We start from the raw sequence: 18,702 nt of genomic DNA, 5'->3' as shown, positions 1-18,702 counted from the left end.
ACGGGGTGTGCTGGGGGCCCTCCCCTGAAGACCCCCCTCCAGCCCAGGCCTCCGCCCTGGAACCGGGGGCTCCCCCCGAGCTTCATTCCCGGCAGCCTGAAGGCTGTGTCTGGGCGAGGGTTGGGGTCACCAGGGCTCCTGGTTCGTGGGAGTTAAATGGGAAAACTGGGACCGTCCTGAGAAACCTGCATGGCGGGTCCTTCTCCCCCAAACCCTCTGGACCTGCGGGGAGTCCCCCGCACATCACCCTCATGGCTCCCCGCCCCCCTCTCCCGGGCCCTCGCTCAGGGAAAGCCACGTGGTCTTGTTCCCTTATGTGTCCTAGGCCCACACCTCCCCTGGCCCTCGGGACACAGCCCCTCCTCCTCTGGTCCCTGGGCCCCGCCACTGGCTTCTGCACCCCCCTCCCTCCCCCCACCCCGCCCCCCGGCCCTGGCAGCATGACGAGGCCCCCCGCAGCCTTAGACTCAGGGCCAGGGCCTTCCATCAGGCAGATCCAGGGAAACCCACCTGGGGCCCCCGTAGCTGGGGTCCAAGCATCTATCACGGCCCCCACAGCACCCCCTTCCCGGGTCCACCCCGCGTGTCACAGGCTCACACTCTCCGGGAAACCCTCCAGCATCTTTAATGTCCTCGCGGGAAGAGGAGGCTAATGACACGCCTGCGTCCCCGCTTACCGCCGCCTCGGCAGCGCGAGGGACGTCCTGTTTACAGCATCTGGAGGGGGCTCCTTCCCGGATCTTCCCCACGGGCCCCAGACCCTCCTATCCTGACACGTGCAGACAGATCTGTGCGTGCCGTCCCGCACCTCCAAGCAGCGGAGGACAGCGACGTGGCGAGGCCGGGCAGAGGGCGAGGCGGGCGTGGGGCGTGCTGCCGTGCGTGCCCAGCAGAGAAAGTGCCAGCTCCTGGCGTCTGGCTTGGCCCAGCGTTTTGCCCAGATACCCCCGCCTGGTAGAATCCCTGAGGGGTGTGGGGCAGTGGCCCATGGGGGTGTGGGGGGTATGATCCCACCCGCTTCAGGCAGTCAGAACCCCCACTGGCCAACAGCTGCCCAGCCCCAGGTCCCGCACACACAGGCAGGGCCGCCTGCAGGTGCAGGCCTCGGCTTTCAGAGCCCATCAAAGAGATGGGGGCCGCTGACCCTTGCCCCGCTCCCCCTCTCCCTTCAGTCCTGAATGTGGAGGGCAGAGGCGGCCTGGGGGCTGGGCAGCCTGGGGTGGAGCCACGGCAGCGGGTCTGCCTCCTGCCCCGGCACAGGCGCCATCCGTGCGTGGGCACGTCCCTGCAGGTGCACGAGGCCTTTCAGCAGGTCTGGGCACCGCCTATCCCCCCACTTCCACACCCGCCCCCCCTTCCCTTCCCCTTCAGCTTTGTCCCACTTGGGCCCAGCCCACAGCCGGCTGCAGGGAGGGGTGGCGGGGAGACTCCTGGACGCTCTGCGACCGGGACCTACTGTGGGCGGGAGTGGCCCTCCTGGCACCGTCGCCCGCTGGGCAGCGTCAGCTCCGGCCCTGGGTGCCACCACACTGTCCCACACCTGGGTGGTCCCCGCTCCCCACCCCTTTCCCCTCCTCTCCCCTGTCTCCCCACTTCCCCCACGGAGAGCAGCAGACGGGGTGCGCGGGGCCTGGGCCAAACACAAGGAGCCGGCAGCGGCTCTCGGCCTTCCTGACAGAGGACGCTGGGCCTCCCATCGGGGGACGGCGGAGGCCAGGTGCCCAGCCTGGAGTCGGCAGGGGGGGCCTCGACGGCTGGGGCCTCGGCGGGCAGGTCCGAGCACAGGCAGCTCTGTGGGTACTGAGGCCGGTGTCGGCAGGGTCCAGGCCCGTCCCCGGGTCGCTCACGCGTGGATGGCGTTGGCTACGTCGGTGAAGACCAGCCGGCTGGGCCTCTGCACCGGGCCCTGGGCCGGGAGGGTGGTCTGCGGAGAGAGTCAGGGCATCGGGGCCGTGGCCAAGGCCACGCGCTCTCCGGCCCAGCCGCCCGCTCCCCGCTGCCTGCCCGCACCAGCTCTGCCCGAGGCCCAGGGCCCTCCCTGCAAGCTCAGCCTAGAAACCGGACCTGGCGCCGATGGCTCCTCCCACGCCATGCCCAGGGCCCTGGCAGCACGCACCCAGGGCCCGGGCTGGATTAATTACGCATGCGCCACGGCTCCAGGGAGCTGGCTCGCCTCACTGCCCAGCCCCGCACAGGCCCGTGGCGGCTGCACAGGGAGCAGCTGGCTCCGTGCTGGAGTGTCGACCCAGGAACTGGGAGGTCACGGTTCGATTCCCGGGCAGGGCACGTGCCCGGGCTGTGGGCTCGGTCCCCAGGAGAGGCAGCCGATCTTTGATGATTCTCTCTCATCACTGATGCTTCTCTCTCTCCCTCTCCCTTCCTCTCCGAAACCAATAAAAATATCTTTTAAAGAAAGAAAAAAGAAAGCAGCTGTCATGGCTCAGGAGTCCCAGGGGCCGGTGGACTGCGATTCTCAGCCCCATTTCTTGACTGTCCCCAGGGCAACGTGTCCTGAGCGCGGTGACCGGGACTGGCGGCAAAACCAGGGCGTCTCTGGACCCCCAGCCTGGCTTTGCCTGGGTCCAGACCTCTAATTCTGCCTCTGGTAGGGCCAGACCCCTCCTCTGCAGCCTGTGGGGTCAAGGAGGAGGGATGCAAAGGGCCTTCATGGGGGAGACCAGGCCTCCTCCTGCTGCCGTGGCCCTTGGGGCTTGGGGCCTGATGGCAGGTGGCCAGGCAGCCAATGACTCCGGCAGGACGACCACACGGGCCCCCGACCCTTTGGACGTAGGAGGAGACCCACCTGCCTGGGCTCTGCCCGTTACTAGGGACCCATCCGTCTACTCAGAGCTGCCGCTGCCCCGGTGACCCAACCGCCCCACTCAGGACCACGGCTCTCGGGGAGCAGCGGGCCCAGGGCCGTCCCCAGCGTCTGCCCCTCGTGCTCTCCCAGCTGCCCCTGGGCACAGGCGGAGGAACGGAGATTTGCTTTCGCAGAGGAGCAGACTGGGCTCTGACAGGCCAGGGGGCTCCTTGCAGGGGCTGGTGGGGTCCCCGGGCTGCCCCGGCCTGGCCTCGCACGGAGGGGTGTGGGTGGCCACGGAGCAATTCTGCCAATTTCTAAACAAGCCTGACAAAACCCGTCCCCCGACAGCTGCCCCCACCTCCTGGCAGCACGAGGAAGGAAGAGGGAGGTGTGGGCGGTGTGTGTGTGGGGAGAGGAGTCATGGACGGGCCAAGGGCCGTGGGGAGCCGGCAGTGCCCACCTTGCCCTGCGGGGCCTGCGCCGAGGCGGCGTCCCGGCCATGCTCCAGCAGCTCCCGCTCCAGCTCATCTTGCTCCTCCGCGGGGTCGAAGCTGTACATGGGCATGAGCTGGTGGCGTAGCTTCTCCAGCCTGGGGGGCGGGGGGGGAGGCTGCTTGGGGCATGGCAGGCCCTCCCCCCCCACCCCGGCCCCAGGCCCTGCCGGCTGGCCAGCTGAGCCACAGCCATGCTAGGAGCCTGCAGCTTCCCCTGCGGTGAAGTGAGAGCCGGCTTGGTGCCAGCCTGCGAGGCACAGTGTCAGAGCGGCACCTGCGGGTCTCAGGGGACTGCCAAGGCCAGGCCTTGCGCCACCCACAGCCGCTGGGCGGTGGGTGGGGGAGGGGTCCGTGGCAGGTAGCTCAGGGCAGCCGGGCATGGGCATGGGTGGCTAGGAGGTAATCCCTGCCCCCCCTTTCTTTCCCCCCCCCCCCCGCCCCCAGCATCCCGGGTCACACCTGCCTGGCCTGTGTGAGCTCCCGGGGAGATTCCTCCAGAGGAAGTGGCCTCCCTCTACCGTTGCCCTGACGCCCTGGCCAGGGAGCGCGGCGCTGATGGGGGGCTCCCCTGGTGAGGCTCCCCTTTCCCACCCACATCCCTGGAGCCGCCCGCACCGCCCACGGCTGGAGAACTGGGAGATGGCTGAGGAATTACCTCTTCTTCTTCCTGATGTACAGGACCTGCAAGAGAAGGGGCCCTGATTAGCAGCGGCCGCGGGGCAGGGGCCATGCTGTGAGGCTGGTGAACGGGAGACCGTGGGTCCCCAAGTCCTCAGGACCCCACGCCAGGACACACCTCCTGCACGTGTGTCTCCCTCTGAGGTGCGGGAGAGGCTGCCATGCCCTTGAGGAGCAGTGCGGGCAAAGGTGGGCTCGACTGGTCTTCCCAGGCGGCTGGCTCCTCGGGGCTGAAGGGGGAGGGCATCACTTCAGCACACCCCTCCTCCCAACTCTCCCAGGCCCAGTGGGCAAAGAGGACAGGAGACAGGCCCGGCCGGCGTGGCTCGGGGGTTGAGCATCGACCTAGGAACCAGGAGGTCACGGTTGGATTCCCGGTCAGGGCACAGGCCCAGGTTGCAGGCTCGATCCCCAGTGGGGGGGCGTGCAGGAGGCAGCTGAGTCACCATTCTCTCTCATCACTGATGTTTCTATCCCTCTCTCCCTTCCTCTCTGAAATCAATAAAAACTGTTAAAAAAACAGACCTCACTGCCCAGCAGCAGCACCCCCTCCTCCAGGAAGCCCTCCAGTAGGACACAGCCGGGCACTGACCCGTTCCTCCCTGCACCCAGCGTGGCAGGGTGGGGGCTGGCATGAGGGAGAGGAAGCAGCGCTGGGGGGGGGGCGGGGAACATCTCTGGGCCTGTCTCCTGGTGCCCAGGAGCTGTGTCCTGCCCTCCATGGCTCTGCCCGTAACCTCCCTACCCCTCGGCTTTGGCAGAAGGCTGCCTCCTGGCCCTGCAGCGTTCCTCCAGGACCCAGGGCGAGGGATTCTCCCAGGGTCCTGGGGTAACAATCTTCCGTGGAAAATTACAAGGGCAGGCTCTAGGTCCTGCTTGGCCCCTGAAGCTGGGGTGTCTCCGGCTGTTTAACCGCGGGTGGGTGCCAAGGGGAAGCACTGGCGCTCTGCCCCGCCCCCCCCCCGCCCCCCTCCCCCAAGACGCTGCTCAGCCTGCCTCACTCGCCTCACTCTGCGTGCGCGTCCGGCCCTCTTGCTGGCCAGCACTCACTCCCTGGCTGTGATCCGGAGCCCGTGGGGCCATATGGCAACCGGTTTAACAGAGGCTCCAACCCAGCCACGGACGGACCATCCGCAGCCTGCCTGTCAGAGCAGCGTCCTGAGCTGAGGCCCCCGCTGGGGCGGGGGGGGGGGGGGGGACGCCCCCGCTGCCAGGCCGCTGGGGGACCTCAGGGGACCCGCCCTGCCTGGCCGCAGCCTGTACAATCTCTAGTGATCCCTCTGGGACACTCTGAGTGTGCCTGTATCGTCCCAGAGGAAAAGCTCAGACCTTTGCCCTAGCCGGTGTGGCTCCGTGGATAGAGCGTCAGCCTGCAGACCGAAGGGTCCCAGGTTCGATTCCGGTCAAGGTCATGTACCTTGGTTACAGGCTCCTCCCCGGCCCGGGCCCTGATCGGGGCGTGTGTGGGAGGCAATCCATCGATGTGTCTCTCTCACATCGATATTTCTCTCTGTCTTTCCCTCTCTCTTCCACTCCCTCTAAAATCAATGGGAAAACATCCTCGGTTGAGGATTCACGAAAAAAAGAAAAGCTCAGACCTCCAGGTGCAGACAGCACCCTGTGCACCAGCGGGGACCCTGCAGCGCACCCCCCCCCCCCCCGCCCCGTGCCCCAGCAGCCCCCATCCTCATGTCTGCCCGTCTGCCTTTCCGGTGACACGGGCCAGGCTCCGCCCCGAGGCCTCCGCTCTGGTGTGGCCTCCCCGGTTGTCCCGACCACCCAGCCTGGAAAGGCGCCCCATCCATCCCCGAGCCCAGTCCCTATGCGCTTCCCTTGGTGCCTCCGTTTCACGTCTTCCACTCCCGGTAAGAACCAGGGCAGGACCTTGTCTCCCTGGCCCAGGGGTGCTGACAGCTGATCTAGGGCAGGTGCCCGTGAGTAACTGCCGGTGGGTAAATGAATGAACACGCCTGGGGCCTGCGTCCGCAGAGCCTCCACCCAGACTCCAAGACGCCTAGAGCCCCCACTCATCGGCCCCCCGGGCTGCTTGCTGCTCACAGAACCTTCCGCCTCCAAACTTTGCCCACCAGGAACCTCCACCCGGAAAACACCCTCCTCCCCCTCCTGTGGGGCCTTCGAGGCCCAGCTTAAAAAAACCATGCGTTTCTCAGACCTTCTCCCGTTCTTCCACTTGGAGGCGGCCTCTCCGGTCCCAGGGCCCGGTGGACAGATGCCCGGGGAAGGGGAGGGCTGCATGATCATGAACAGACAACTGTCTTCGGTCGGATTCGCTACAATCCGAACCTGACCACCTCCAACGGAAGGTCACGGGGCAGCACAGCCGCCCCGGCTCTCACCATGGCCACGGCCAGGCCGATCACCGTGATGATGCCAAAGGACAGGAGCATCGTGCCCACGCCGGCTGCGCCACTGCCCACGCCAGGCATCCTGGTGTCGTTAAAGCTGGTGGCTTCTGGGCTGAGGGTGGTGGCCTCGGAGGCTGGCCTGTCCAGGGCGGGCTCCAGGTTAGGCTCGGAGGTGGGCGGGCGGGTGCTGAGCCAGCCCCTGGCCGACAGGAGCCTGGAATTCATGCTGACGCCGAGACTGCCTGTGGCCAGTCAAGCTGCCCACTCGCTTCTGACATCAGGAGCGTCCCAGCCCGTGGCCCGGCTGCGCCTGCAGGCGGCCACCTCCTTGCCTACGGGGGCTCCCTGCTTCCCGGAATGCTGGAAAGGGAAGAGGAAAAAACATGAGGCTGAGGATGGGACTCGGTGGTGCGGGGAATCCCCTACGTTCTGAAGGCACCGGGGACATGCAAGTTGGAGCTCCCCCCCCCCCTTGAGGACTGGTCGACGAAGCCCCGCCCCTCTTTGTGGGGGAGATGGCCATGGGGAGCGCACTCCCCAGGAAGCCGTGGAAGGTAGCCGGAGGTTTGAACAGAAAGTGTCTCCCCTGCATAATACCCTCCCCCACCCTCCCCCCTCCCTCCTCTCTCCCGCCCCTCCCTCCCTCGTCTCCTGCTTTGAGAAAGAAACTGCAGTTTCTCCTTTTCTGGAGGAAAAACTTGCCCAAGGGTCACACAGGCCGGTTGAATTCCAGTTCAGCCACCTGACCCCGGCAAGTCACCACCTGTGCCTGTGTTTCTGAACCTAAATGTGCCTCCTCCTTCCCTTCCCCCTCCCTCCCGGGGCCAGAGGGCCATGGAGATGCCGGACTGAACCAGTTCCCGGAAAGGACGGAGCTCAGCGCCACCCTGTCCATGGTGGGCACCCAGTCACGTCCGATCTTCGCCCTCTGGCCAGCAGGGAAGTCACAGAAGGCCCTGGACCCAGCCCACTGTGTGGTCCGGGCTGTGTGTGGAGTGGGGGTGGGGACAGGTACGGGGAGACCAGGAGGCAGGAAGGAAAGAGGCTACAGTCAGGTCCTCTGGCAGGCTCTTGGGGTCACTGACCCCCTGTAGGGGAGCTAGTGGCTGCCAGGGACTAGGAGAAAAGCAAGGGAGCATGCCTTCCCAGGCATGGATGGAGCTTCCGCTCTGAGGCTCCGAGGTGCCTTGCCCCCGCTTCCCTCCTCCCTTGGGACCAGAGGGTGGGAGAGGTGCCAGCCCAGGGTGGGGCTGAGGCCTTCCCAGGCCAAAGGGAAGGGTCCCAGCCACAGGAAGAGGAGGGGTGCACAGCACACAGCTGCACACAGACCCCCTGTGCTTGTTCCTGGCTGTACTGGGTGCCGCCCCTGGGGCAGGCGATGGGTGTGTGTGAGGTTTGCACACCCCCGTGCTGGTCCCTTAGGAAGAGGCACGGCTGGCAGACGGACATGGAAAGGAAGAGGCTCGCTCCTCACACTCTGCCCTCTCCCTCCATCGAGGCTGGGCAGGTCAGGAGTCCCGGGTCCTTTCCTGGCTCTGCCATTGACCCCAGGAGTGACCTTGGGCCAGACCCTTAACCCTTACTCGGGGGCTCATTTACCCCTGTGTCCAAAGGAGAGAGAAGGCCTTGCTCACCACTGTTGGGGACTGCCTCGGGGTTCAAAGGGCACGAGAAGTCGGGATGAAAGGGGTCGCGACCTCCAAGAACCCGCATTCCACTCTCCACCACGGTCCTCAGTCCTCCCTGACCCAGTGCCCATTCGGCCTCCGCCATCTGTGATTCCTCCATTCCTGCTGAAGCGGCGACCTCAGCACTTACCTAATCCTCTCCGGGACGCCCAGCTCAGCCGGAGAGGCTAGGGGGGTGGCCACAGGCAGGAGGACCCGGCGGCGGGGGAACCCCCAGGCCTGGGGTGATGCGCGGCGGGTCCGACCCGATGTCCGCCCTCCCTGTTCGCTACGCACCCGTGCTGGGCCCGCTCCGCTCCGCACCGGCCGCAGCCCCGAGCGCCCGCTCCGCCAGCCGGGCCGGGAGGCAGGGCAGGACCCTCCGCGGGGGGTGGGGTCCAGGCGAGCAACCTCGCTGATCCGTGATGCTCCAGCGCCTCCACCCCCCCGCCGGCACCGCCCACAGAGCTCCGATTGGCTGCCAGGCCCATATCCCGCCCGGCATTGGTCGGCTCGCCTGTCGCTCGGATAAGGCTCCGCCCCCAGCGGGAGCCGGTCTGTAGTTCTCGGACACCACCACTCACTCCCGTGGCCTCAGCAGGCGTCCCGCGGGCACCGTGGGTGGCCAGGCCCTTCTTGGGCCGGAACTCGGACCCTGGGCCAGCCCGGCTCCACCTCCGCCGGGACAGACCCGCGCTCCCACACGCAGGCGGGCGCTGCGCTTGGGGCGAGGGGTGGTATTATTATCGGAGTGCAATTGTTTGGCACCCCGACCCACCCAGCCAGCGTATACCCTTCACAAGAGCCTCCATCGAGGGCGCGATCAGCTCAGCTCAGGGAGGGGCCTTCAGATACCTTCTTTTCTTACAGTTATTTTTATTTATTTCGGAGAGGAAGGGAGAGGGAGAGAGAGTTAGAAACATCGGTGATGAGAGAAAAGCATGGATCAGCTGCCTCCTGCACGCCCCACCTGGGGATCCAGCCCGCAACCCGGGCATGAACCAGGAATCGAACCGTGACCTCCTGGCTCATAGGTCAATGCTCAACCACTGAGCTACTTCGGCCGGCTTTCAGATATCTTCTAATCCTCAGGTTTTCAACAGAATTTATGGGGAATCATCGAAGTAATTTGTTACAAATACTGATTCCCGGCGGCTGGCTCCCCGGGTCCGGGACGGAGCCCGGGGAACTGCATGTACAATAGTTTGGTGAACAGTGACCTAGTTAATAACAGATTCTGGGGAGGGAAGGGGGCGTTGGCAGGACACACTCTGCGGGACACTGCCGTGAGTTTTATAGGAGCAACTGGGGCCCATGGAGGGCCGGGCACCTGGACAAAGCCTTCCGACGCGGTTCCAGCCCTGGTCTCCTGCGTGCGGTTTCTAGTCCCCTGCTTCCAACCCCAAAGCCGGAGCGAGAGGAACTAGAGCCGCCCTGGGGTTCAGTCGCCACCTGCCCCCGCCCCCGCATGGCTCGGGCCACTCCCTCGCCAGGTCCCGGATTGGGTCTAGGGTCCCGCCCTCCAAATTGGTACCCGCTTCAGCACTGGGACCCGCACGGGTGCAGCTCTATCTGCCCATAGGCTCTGCTAGACCACGCCCCTGGTCTTAGCACCAACTCTCGAACCCAGGACCGGCTGATGACACGCCTCCTTTTGGACTGGCTACCTACCGCCGGGCCCGGTACCCAAACGCCAGCTTGGGGCAGTCACCGCGGGCTGGAGCCGTGTTTCCGGGGGGTCGGCCCCCCACGGAGCAGCCCCACACACACCCGTGCACTTTCCCGCTCGGGGGCCTTCGGGTGCAGTGGGAGTGGGGTTCACAGCCTCTCCCACAGCCCGCAGGGGACTCTCGGGTGCTACTCAGTGGCGCTAGGAACCCTGGAGCTGGGCGACGGGATCCGCCCGAGCTTTTTCCTCCGCTGCGCCGACCCGGAAGCCGGGCGTCCGGGGGAGCTCACCGCGGGCACGCACTTCCGGGGGCCGGGCCCTGCGCCTTCTCTCCCGGCCGGCGGGCGGGTCGGGTAGCCCTTTGGGCAGGTAGGCGCTAGAGGTGCGGATCGGGAGGCCAGCAACACCTTGGAGAACCTCACCCCCCAAACCCCCGTGTGCATAAGGGGAAATGGGCTGGGGGAGGCGACTTTGCCCGGATCCTTGACGTTGAGGTGCGGGAGCGAGAGGGAAGCTGCGCCCCTGGCTTCAGGCCCCGCGGCGCTCGGTGGACCGAGGCCGGAGGCCCTGGGCTTGTGTCTTGCCCGGGACAGCTCTTAGCTGGTGACTTTGGGCCAGTCGCCCCCTCGCAGAGCCTCCTCCCCCCCCCCCCCCACCCCGCTTGCTCTGAAGATGCCACCTAGGAAGGGCTCGATGGAGTTTGTGGGGACCGTGGTCTGTGTGAAAGGAAAGGGCATCACTAACTGAAAACCTTCGGAAAAACGTTTGTGCTAACTTAGGTGTAAAATGAGCAAAAACTGTCAACATGTTAGCTGGCGAGTTACGCCGCCATTTAGGGTTATGGGTTCATTTGGGGGGAGTGGCATTTCAGTGTCCAAATCGATGACAGTCCAGGCAAAATATCAAAAGCAGGACCCAGGCAAAGGCAGTCCCCACCCACACCCCCCCCCCCGTAATATTAGTTCAGAGCATGTAACGTCCAGTCCCTCCTGACGGTTGAGCTGGCTCCCAGACCCTTGGCATTCACAGACTAACTCGATGCTCGTCATAAAACTGGTGTAGTTTCCCCCATTTTATGGACAAGGAAACCGAGGCCCGGAAATGACCATTTTCCCCAAGGCCGCTCCTCTGGGTCACACAGATTTGTCTGACAGCCATGCCTGGGCCCTGACCCTTATCAGCAGGGACTGAGCTTTGGGATCAACCCACCTCCGTTAAAAGCGTGGAGGGAACATCCTGGCCAAGACCAGAAGGACCGAATAGGGGGGTGAGGGTCTAAAACAGAGTCGCGGAGGTGACAGCGCCAGAGCGTGCCCTCGCCTGGCAGCAGGTCGGAGGGAGCGGGCCCCAGGAGCTCAGCGGCCGGACTGGTTCTCCTTCCCTCCGCCAGGTGGGCAGCACGTCTGAAGGCCAGAGCCTGTGACCTCTGCCTCTCCCCCAGCCGGGGCCAGTGACCATCCTCGGCAGCTGACATCACAAGGAACGTGGGGGCTTGGGAGTGCTCCGGGGAGCCTTCCCCGGAGACATGGAGCTTTGGGGTGGAATGCTGCGGGCCCTCCTGTCTGGCCCCGGGAGGAGGGGAGGCACTCTGGGCCGGGCCTTCAGTTCCTGGCGACCCCATCTGCCTCAGGCTGGGTTGAGTGCCACAGAGCTGGTCAGCCAGTGGGCGGCGGTCTTTGAGAAGAGGGGCGTCCCCGAGGCCCGGGAATCCAGTGAGTACATCGTGGCTCATGTCCTTGGAGCCAAAACAGTTAAGTGCAGTGATGTCCAGTGGGGGAACCAGAGCACCTTGGGGAAGAGGGGGGTGGGGGAGAGGGCCTGGGGGGAGGGGACTTGCAGGCTTTTCTGCCCCCCTGAGAGTGCTGATCTGAGGGTGACACTGTTTTTCTGGAGGAATGCCTTAGGCTGATACTTATTCATCCATCCAACAAACTATTACAATGAGTGTCCGGCTCGGTGGCCAGGGGTGGCCAGGTGGCCAGTGTTGGGCCCATAGGCATTGTCCACATACGAAACGTGGGCCAGGGCCTCTGGACCAGGGGAGCCAGCCACTCACATTCCCTGTGGGACAGTTTCAGAGCCTGAGGCCAGTACTTCGGTCGAAGCCCCTGACCCCTTGGCAACTACAGTGCATCCAGGAGCTGAGCAGCCGCCGACTGCAGAGGTGAGCACCCATGGGCTACCAGCTGTGGGCAAACTACGGCCCGCGGGCCAGATCCGGCCCGTTCGGCTGTTCTATCCGGCCCGCGGAGCCGAAAGAGCGGAGGGTTCTCTTGCTCTCCCCTCCGCTCCTTTACTTTGAATTTATATTAGTTCACACAAACACTCCATCCATGCTTTTGTTCCGGCCCTCCGGTTCAGTTTAAGAACCCATTGTGGCCCTCGAGTCAAAAAGTTTGCCCACCCCTGGCTAGCCCCAAGGGTTCTGTGAGGAGCGGGGCTTCAGCTCCCCCAGCGCCACCAAGTTCATGATCAGGGAGGAGGAAAGTGTCCAAGGGCTAGGGAGGTGTTTGGGATGAGGGAGTGATGAGAGGGGGGTCAGGGTAATAAACAGGAAGAAGGTAGGGAGGGAAGGCCTTGGCTAGGGTCCCGGGGCCCAGGAGACGTGACCCTACCTTACACTTTCGGCCGCAAGTGTGATCTATCGCTGACCCCGGCGTGTCCTCTCGGTCCAGGTCTGTACTCTAATCCCCGCCCCTCTGCAGGATGCCTGTGCAGTACATCCTTGGCGAGTGGGACTTTCACGGGCTCAGTCTGAAGATGGCACCACCAGTGTTCATCCCTCGGCCGGAGACAGAGGTAGGTGTGTGGACCGGACAGCCCCCATGGGGAGGAGTGTGGGGTTCAGAACACTTGTCTTGCGCCAGACTTCCTCCAGAGGGCGCTGGGACCCCATGGCCGCTATCCTTCCAGGCAGCGAGTGCCCTTCCAAGCTGATGTGTCCTGGCTGGTTGGGTAGATGGGGTCCAGGGGACAGTCTCCGGCTGGCTTGCTTGACTGTCCTTATATCCCAAGCCATCGCACCAGCCACCAGGGCTTGCCGTGGCTCCAGGAACCCCAACAGGTGCTGCCTACCAGTGCCTCGCCTGTGCCTGTGGTTCCCCTAGGAGTTGTCCCTCGGGCCAGTGGCCTACCCAACCCATAGGAAGCAGACGTCCTCGTCCTCAGGAGGCGGAGACAAAGTGGGGAGGTTGCCAGGGGCCTGGTACAGCCGTGTGACCCCAGGCAGGTCACTACCCGCTTTGGGCCCAGATGATGAGCGGGTTGGGTCTCCAGACAAGGGTCCTTTTAGATCTACTATCTGGTGAAGTGATAACCTCTGTCCCTCAAGTCGGTAGGATGGGGGAGCGTGGCCCCAGCAGGGTCGCTTGGCCAGGCACCCCGATCTGGGATGTTCCTGTGACTCTTCTTGGAGAGTGGGTGGCAGAGCTGGAACCAGGGAAGAGCAGGGGCTGGGGCTGGGGGGGCCGGTGGGGAAGCCAGAGGGTGCCAAGTTCTGAGAAGGGGGTGTTTCTAGAAACACAAACATTCCTGGGAAAGACCAGGCCTTATCTGCCTGCCCAGCCGGGGTCCCAGGGCCCCTCCTCACCTCCTCAGCCTCTCTCCCCACGCCCAGAAATCCTCTCCCCCCACGTCATGCGGTGGGGAGGCCAGGTCCTCCCCTCACTGCCCAGTGTCAGGGCAGGGACAGTAGGAATCTCAGGGCTGCTGAGGGCTGGCAGAGTAGGGGGGTGGGAAGAAGCGGGTAGCGTGGGGCAGCACTCAGACACCCTGACTCCCCAGTCAGGGCCCCATAAATTCCAGGGGCCTGTCCCACATGGGACTGGCTGAGCCGGGAAGGGGTCTGAGGCAGAGTAGGATGTGGCCTGCTACCTGCAGGCTTTTGGGAGGCCCTGTGGCTCCCTGAAGCCTGTGACCTCTGGCCAGGAGGTCACTCATGGTTCCCTGAAGCTGCCAAGGGTCAGGGTCTGGGAGGGAAGCTGCCATGATGACCTCTGAGTCCCCTTAGGCTTGACCTGGCCCCAGGCATGTACTCGCAGGTCTGAGTGTAGACTTCCAGCCCCACTGTGGCCCCCCTTTCCTGGCTGGGTCTGGGCCAGAGAGCAGTTCTGTGCAGTGGGAGGGGGAGAGCAGGACTGTGGTTGGGAGCCCGAGTCCTCGCCTCGCTGTACAGACATTTCTCAGAACTTGCTGAGTTCACCCCAGTGTGAAGCCACATCGGGGGGTGCCTTACCAAGAATTTGAGAGGACGTGGCCTGCGGCAGGCAGTGGGGAGCACGGGTACACGCACGGGATCGTGGTGCTTGCCTTCTCTCCATCCATTGAGGGTGGTTGCCGATAAGGGGGGCAGCAGTCTGAGATGCCAAGTGGTAGGCGTGTGGCCTGACATGACAGGTGGGGTTTTCCCTGGGGAGGGAGGCGGCTTGGGCTGGCCTGCGGGGTGTACGGTGAGACGCCAGGCTGAGTGCAGCCGCTCCCGCCCGGCCTGGGCGTGAGGCTCTGCGGGGGTGGGAGGCTCAGTGCCTTTTCCGTGATTGGCTTGAGGGAGGCAGGGTGCCGTCCTGGGACGCCCCACAGGGACGTGATCCTAGCAGGGGTGCTCGTGGCTCCAGGTCCTGCAGGGGCCCGGGCCAGCCTCCTGAGGGGGGTGGGGTCCTGTGGAGGCAGTGGCTCCAGGCAGAGCGGACAGCTGCCTGCTCCCCGTCTCCTTCCTGCGTGCCCCTCTGCCCGCACCCCACTCTGTCCTCGTTCACCGGGGAAAGGCGCCCCGGGCCTGTGACCGGCTTGGCTCTCAGCCTCCCCCCGGAGCCTCCTTCCCACTGAGGGAGGCCCTTCACTGGGTCAGGAAGAGAGAGTGTCGGGGCTCCCTGGGTGTGGTCCCTCCCCGCTCCCCACTCCCGCTGCTCCCCCGGTGGTTTCACAGCCAGAGGACCCTCCTGTGGTCTGTGTGAGAGAGAGGCAGGGGCACAGTCTCAGCCTCACAGCCTGCTCGGGGTGGCCATTCACATTGTGGCGTGTGTCTGAGGTTGGGGTGTCTGTGAAGTGGTGGCCGGTGTGGTTGGCTGAGGGGTCATTCTCCAGCCAGAGCAGGTCTGTCTGCGGCCAGGAAACCAAGAGAGCCTCACACCCTGACAGCCTCGGCCTCCCACCAGCCGCTCGGCGCACGGCCTCGCCACCGAGACCGCAGGCCCCGGCCACAGCCCCAGCTGCTCGCCCGGTGCCAGTCCCAGCGCTGTGGGCCCAGCTTGCTGCCGGCACCCCGGTCTCCGCAGGGCTTGGCACAGGCCAGGGGCGCCTGAGGGGAGCCCCTCTGCCTGGAGCAGGTCATCTCCCCCATAAGCGTAGCTTGTTCGGTGCAGCGGGGCTTAGGACAGGAAAGGAGGGCTCTGCTGCCTCGGACTTGCTACCCTGGGGCAGGTGACCTTCTCCCGGGGGTGGGTTCCCAGCAGGAGGCTTGGTCTCTGTGCCAAGACCCCGAGGGGCCAGGCTGACGCCTCCTCTGATCCAGACCGCTCGGCCTCGCAGGAGCTGGTTGAGTGGGTGCTGGAGGAGGTGGCCCAGAAGCCCCGCGCGGTGGGAGCCCAAGGCGGCCCCCTCATCCTGGAGGTGGGCTGTGGGTCGGGAGCCATCTCCCTCAGCCTGCTGAGCCAGCTGCCCCAGGTGAGCGTCCCCAGCACCCCTCCCCACCCCAGGAGACTGGCTGGTACTCACCGGCCCTGCCCCCGTCTCTGGGAGAAGTGCTGGAGGGGCAGCTACCAGCCTTAGGGCTGCCCAGCCCGCCATGGTCACAGCCTCCACCTCCCACACCTTCTGTCTGGCCGGACCCTGGAGCAGGGAGGGGAGAGGTGTGGGTATTCCCTCCTTTTCTGGCCGGGGTTGGTGAGGCTGTGGTCCTGGCCCTGGCCTCTCCCCGCACCTGCCTCCCATGTGCCCTTCACTGTTTCTTGGGGCAGAGCCGAGTCATCGCTGTGGATAAGGCAGGAGCCGCCATCTCCCTGGCCCGTGAGAACGCTCAGAGGTAGGCGGGCTGGGGGACCTGACGGTCAGGGTGCGGGGCATCGGGCTCGGGCCTGATCTCAGCCCCTATTCAGGTAACAAACCCACCGACATCCACTCCCGAGAAGGGGGAGGCACGGGGGCAGCCCGGCTGGCTCCCAGGGGGACACAGGGGGTCGTGGGCCCCGGGTGTCTCACAGTCCGGGCAGGGCTTTCCTCCCAGGCCTCGTAGCCAGGGGCCTGCGTCCGCCTGTGCTCACGCCTCCCCACCTCTCCAGGCTTCAGCTGCAGGACAGGATTCGGATCGCCCGCCTCGATGTGACCTTAGGTACCTTCCTCACCCATCTTCCCTGGGTGGGGTCCTGCGGACAGGTGCTGCTGGGGGATGAGGCAGTCTGCAGAGCTGGGGGAGGCTTCCCAACACTATTCTCACACACACACACACACACACACACACACACGTACATACATGCATGCACATGTGCACACACGTGCACACACACATGCATATACTCATGCACACCAGGGGTATCAGACCAATCCTTGCTGAGGACCGGCCAGTCCCTGTTGCCTCCTGGGCTGACCTGACCCTGGAGGGGACCAGCTCTCCGGTTTTTCTTATCTTCCAAATCCCGTAACTAACGCGTATCTAGCGCTCGCATTGTTGTCAAGAGATAAGCAGAAGCTCAAGAGAAATCCTTCAAGACCGAAATACTTGGGTGCCCCTCTGTCGCCCCCCTGGCCCAGGCGCGCAGGCTGGGGGCTGGGCACTGACCTGCAAGTCTGGCTTATCAGATCCAGAGATAGGCTCATGGGAGAGGGATGACCAAGGGCCATGGTGGTGGGCGGCTCCAGTCTGACCTCCATTCTCTGCCGTGTTCCCTGGGGCCACAGAGGGCAGCTGGGCACACCTTCTGCCCTGGGGCCCCATGGACCTGCTCGTCAGCAACCCTCCGTATGTCTTCCGCCAGGACATGGAGCAGCTGGCCCCTGAGATCCGCAGGTGCGGGGCGGGGCCGGGGCCGGCCTGGGGGCGAATGGGATGGGTCTGCCCTAGAGGACCACCGTGGGGTGGGGGGGAGGGAGGAGGGGCTGGAAGGGTGCCGGGGTGGAAGAGAGCTCACTCCAGAGCCCACAGACCCTCTCGGGTTTGGCTTCTGTCTTCCTGAAGAGCCCTGGCCTCTCTGAGCCTCGGTTTCCTGCCTCTGAAAGGGGTGGCCGAGCTTTCCAGGCCGTGAGGGCGCAGCGGTGACAGTGCAGTGTCAGCACAGAACGCATCGAAGGTGCCCGTTTCACAGAAGCCTGAGGCCCAGAGGGGGAAGGCACGTTGTCCAAGGTCATGGGGGACTTAGCAGGAAAGCTGAGGCCAGAACTACTTGCGGCTTTGCATTGAGCCATCCTGCTCTCCATTAGGTTGAGAGCCTGGGGTAGCCCCAGAGCCCCCACACGGGCAGCGGCTGTGGGTCAGGGTGCTGGCTCCCCTTCCCAGGCTCCCAGGGTGGGCAGGGCCAGCCCCAGGCCTCCCCAGACCCAGAATAGGGGCAGCCTGTTGTGGGGAGACAGGCTCATGCTCGGGCACTGCCTGGTGTGCGCGGCCTGTAGGACATGGGGGAGCTGGAGCTGCCGGCATCCGGGGCCCCTCCTCTGGGCCCTCGGACGTTCCTCTCAGCCCCGCGTGTAGGTGCACGGGCCCCTTCGCGAAGGCTCTGCTCAGCTCTTGTACACTTTCCCCGCGCTCCTGTCCGCTCTCACCCCCCTGCTCCCCTCAGCTATGAAGACCCAGCAGCCCTGGATGGCGGGGAGAAGGGCATGGACGTCATCCTGCACCTCCTGACCCTGGCCCCTCGGCTCCTGAAGGACTCTGGGTAGGGAGGGGACGGATCCCCTGGGTCATTGTGTCCCGCGCCTGCCCTGGTGGCCACTGAGCCCTGCCCGGCTGAGCTGGCCCTTTTCTCCCCCACAGAAGCCTCTTCTTAGAAGTGGACCCCAGACACCCCGAGCTGGTCGGCAGCTGGCTTCAGAGCCAGCCGGGCCTGTCCCTCGAGCTCGTGGCTGTGCGCAAGGACTTCTGCGGGAGGTGAGGCGCCCCTCCCCCAGCCCCACAGCCACTGGTCTTCCACTGGCCCATCGGCTCTGGCTTGGGGACGTGCTGTTCCCACCCCTGCTCCTCCCCGGCCCAGGCAGTGACTGGCCCCTTGTTGTGCCCTAGGCCCCGGTTCCTGCATATCCGGAGGTCTGGGCCGCAGGGTGGCTGCCCTGTGGCCGCCTGGCCAGCGCCCCAGCCTGCCGGAGTGCCCGGATGACACATCCTCCTGGACTGCTCCTCGGAGCGGGGGCGCCTTCCAGAGCGGGTGCTGGCGCATTCCCATGGCTCTGGGCGCCCTGCTCTCCGTTCCAGGAGACTTGGGGCAAAAGGAAGGGTAGGGGTGCCTTCCTCCTTCCCGGGCAGCAGAGAGCAAGGGCACCCCCAGTCCAGCTCTGGAGCTGAGGGACCCAGGGGCCCAGGTTGGCTCGGTCCCACCGGCAGGGCCAGAGCAGCTGCTTAGCGTCTCTGGTGGAACAGCTCGGGAGCGGGGAGAGCTGGCCAATAAAGCGTCAAGGAGCGGACGTGGTGGCCTGATGTTTGTTACCATGGTCTGTGGGTCCTCTGACCCCTCGCCCCAGCAGTGTGGCATGGGAGGCGGTGTGGACGGTGGCACCTAGGTGTCCTGCCTCGCATGCCGGCCTGGCACTGAGCACTCTTTCCGAGGGTTGGCTCGGCCCTCCACCACCTGGCCGAGCTGCCACACTTCCCTGCAGACCCCGGGTGTGACCTCCCCCCAGCTCTGGTCTGTGCAGACTCGTGGCTGCCAGGAGGCCTGGAGCCCAGCGCACTGTCCACTGTGACAGGAACCTGCGGGTTGGCAGGTGCTGGTGGAGCCCGTACCAGGGGGCTCAGAGGGACTTGGCAGCCAGGCTGGCTCATCCCATCACACTCGGCTCCCTCCAGTGCCTGCAAGGGCCTGGCCTGCTGGTGCCCGTGGCG

At 65.2% G+C, this 18,702-nt stretch overlaps 2 protein-coding genes across 14 annotated transcripts; one reads left to right on the top strand and one right to left on the bottom strand.

Moving 5' to 3' along the window:
* Positions 1–435: 435 nt before the first annotated feature.
* LOC308250245 (uncharacterized protein C3orf18) lies at positions 436–9,789 on the bottom strand. 4 transcript variants are annotated; one of them, XM_080672680.1, is made up of 6 exons: positions 9,683–9,789; positions 8,805–8,869; positions 6,336–6,704; positions 3,956–3,981; positions 3,267–3,396; positions 436–1,924 (listed from the first exon to the last, which is right to left on the bottom strand). In XM_080672680.1, the coding sequence occupies exons 3-6, from the start codon at positions 6,567–6,569 to the stop codon at positions 1,844–1,846; spliced, it is 471 nt and encodes a 156-aa protein (XP_080528806.1). In that variant the 5' UTR covers positions 6,570–6,704; positions 8,805–8,869; positions 9,683–9,789; the 3' UTR covers positions 436–1,843. The 4 variants fall into 4 exon arrangements, with proteins under 4 accessions (XP_080528806.1, XP_080528805.1, XP_080528808.1 ...); XM_080672679.1 differs by lacking the exons at positions 8,805–8,869; positions 9,683–9,789 and adding an exon at positions 8,163–8,466; XM_080672682.1 differs by lacking the exons at positions 8,805–8,869; positions 9,683–9,789 and adding an exon at positions 8,163–8,466 and having other exon boundaries at positions 3,267–3,357.
* Positions 9,790–9,938: 149 nt separating this feature from the next.
* HEMK1 (HemK methyltransferase 1, mitochondrial release factors N(5)-glutamine) lies at positions 9,939–18,284 on the top strand. 10 transcript variants are annotated; one of them, XM_080673912.1, is made up of 12 exons: positions 10,004–10,049; positions 10,862–10,947; positions 11,071–11,430; positions 11,753–11,844; positions 12,386–12,479; positions 15,207–15,341; positions 15,635–15,699; positions 15,956–16,005; positions 16,572–16,680; positions 17,447–17,542; positions 17,641–17,754; positions 17,887–18,284. In XM_080673912.1, the coding sequence occupies exons 3-12, from the start codon at positions 11,206–11,208 to the stop codon at positions 17,978–17,980; spliced, it is 1,074 nt and encodes a 357-aa protein (XP_080530038.1). In that variant the 5' UTR covers positions 10,004–10,049; positions 10,862–10,947; positions 11,071–11,205; the 3' UTR covers positions 17,981–18,284. The 10 variants fall into 10 exon arrangements, with proteins under 10 accessions (XP_080530034.1, XP_080530039.1, XP_080530041.1 ...); XM_080673911.1 differs by having other exon boundaries at positions 10,044–10,062; XM_080673908.1 differs by lacking the exon at positions 10,862–10,947 and having other exon boundaries at positions 9,939–10,049.
* The last annotated feature ends 418 nt before the right edge of the window (positions 18,285–18,702 follow it).

This window comes from Plecotus auritus, assembly GCF_963455305.1.
Source record: "Plecotus auritus genome assembly, chromosome: 6".
Taxonomy (NCBI): Eukaryota; Metazoa; Chordata; class Mammalia; order Chiroptera; family Vespertilionidae; genus Plecotus; species Plecotus auritus.
The sequence above is the reverse complement of the archived record's forward strand: the minus strand, read 5'-3'. Positions and strand labels throughout refer to the sequence as shown.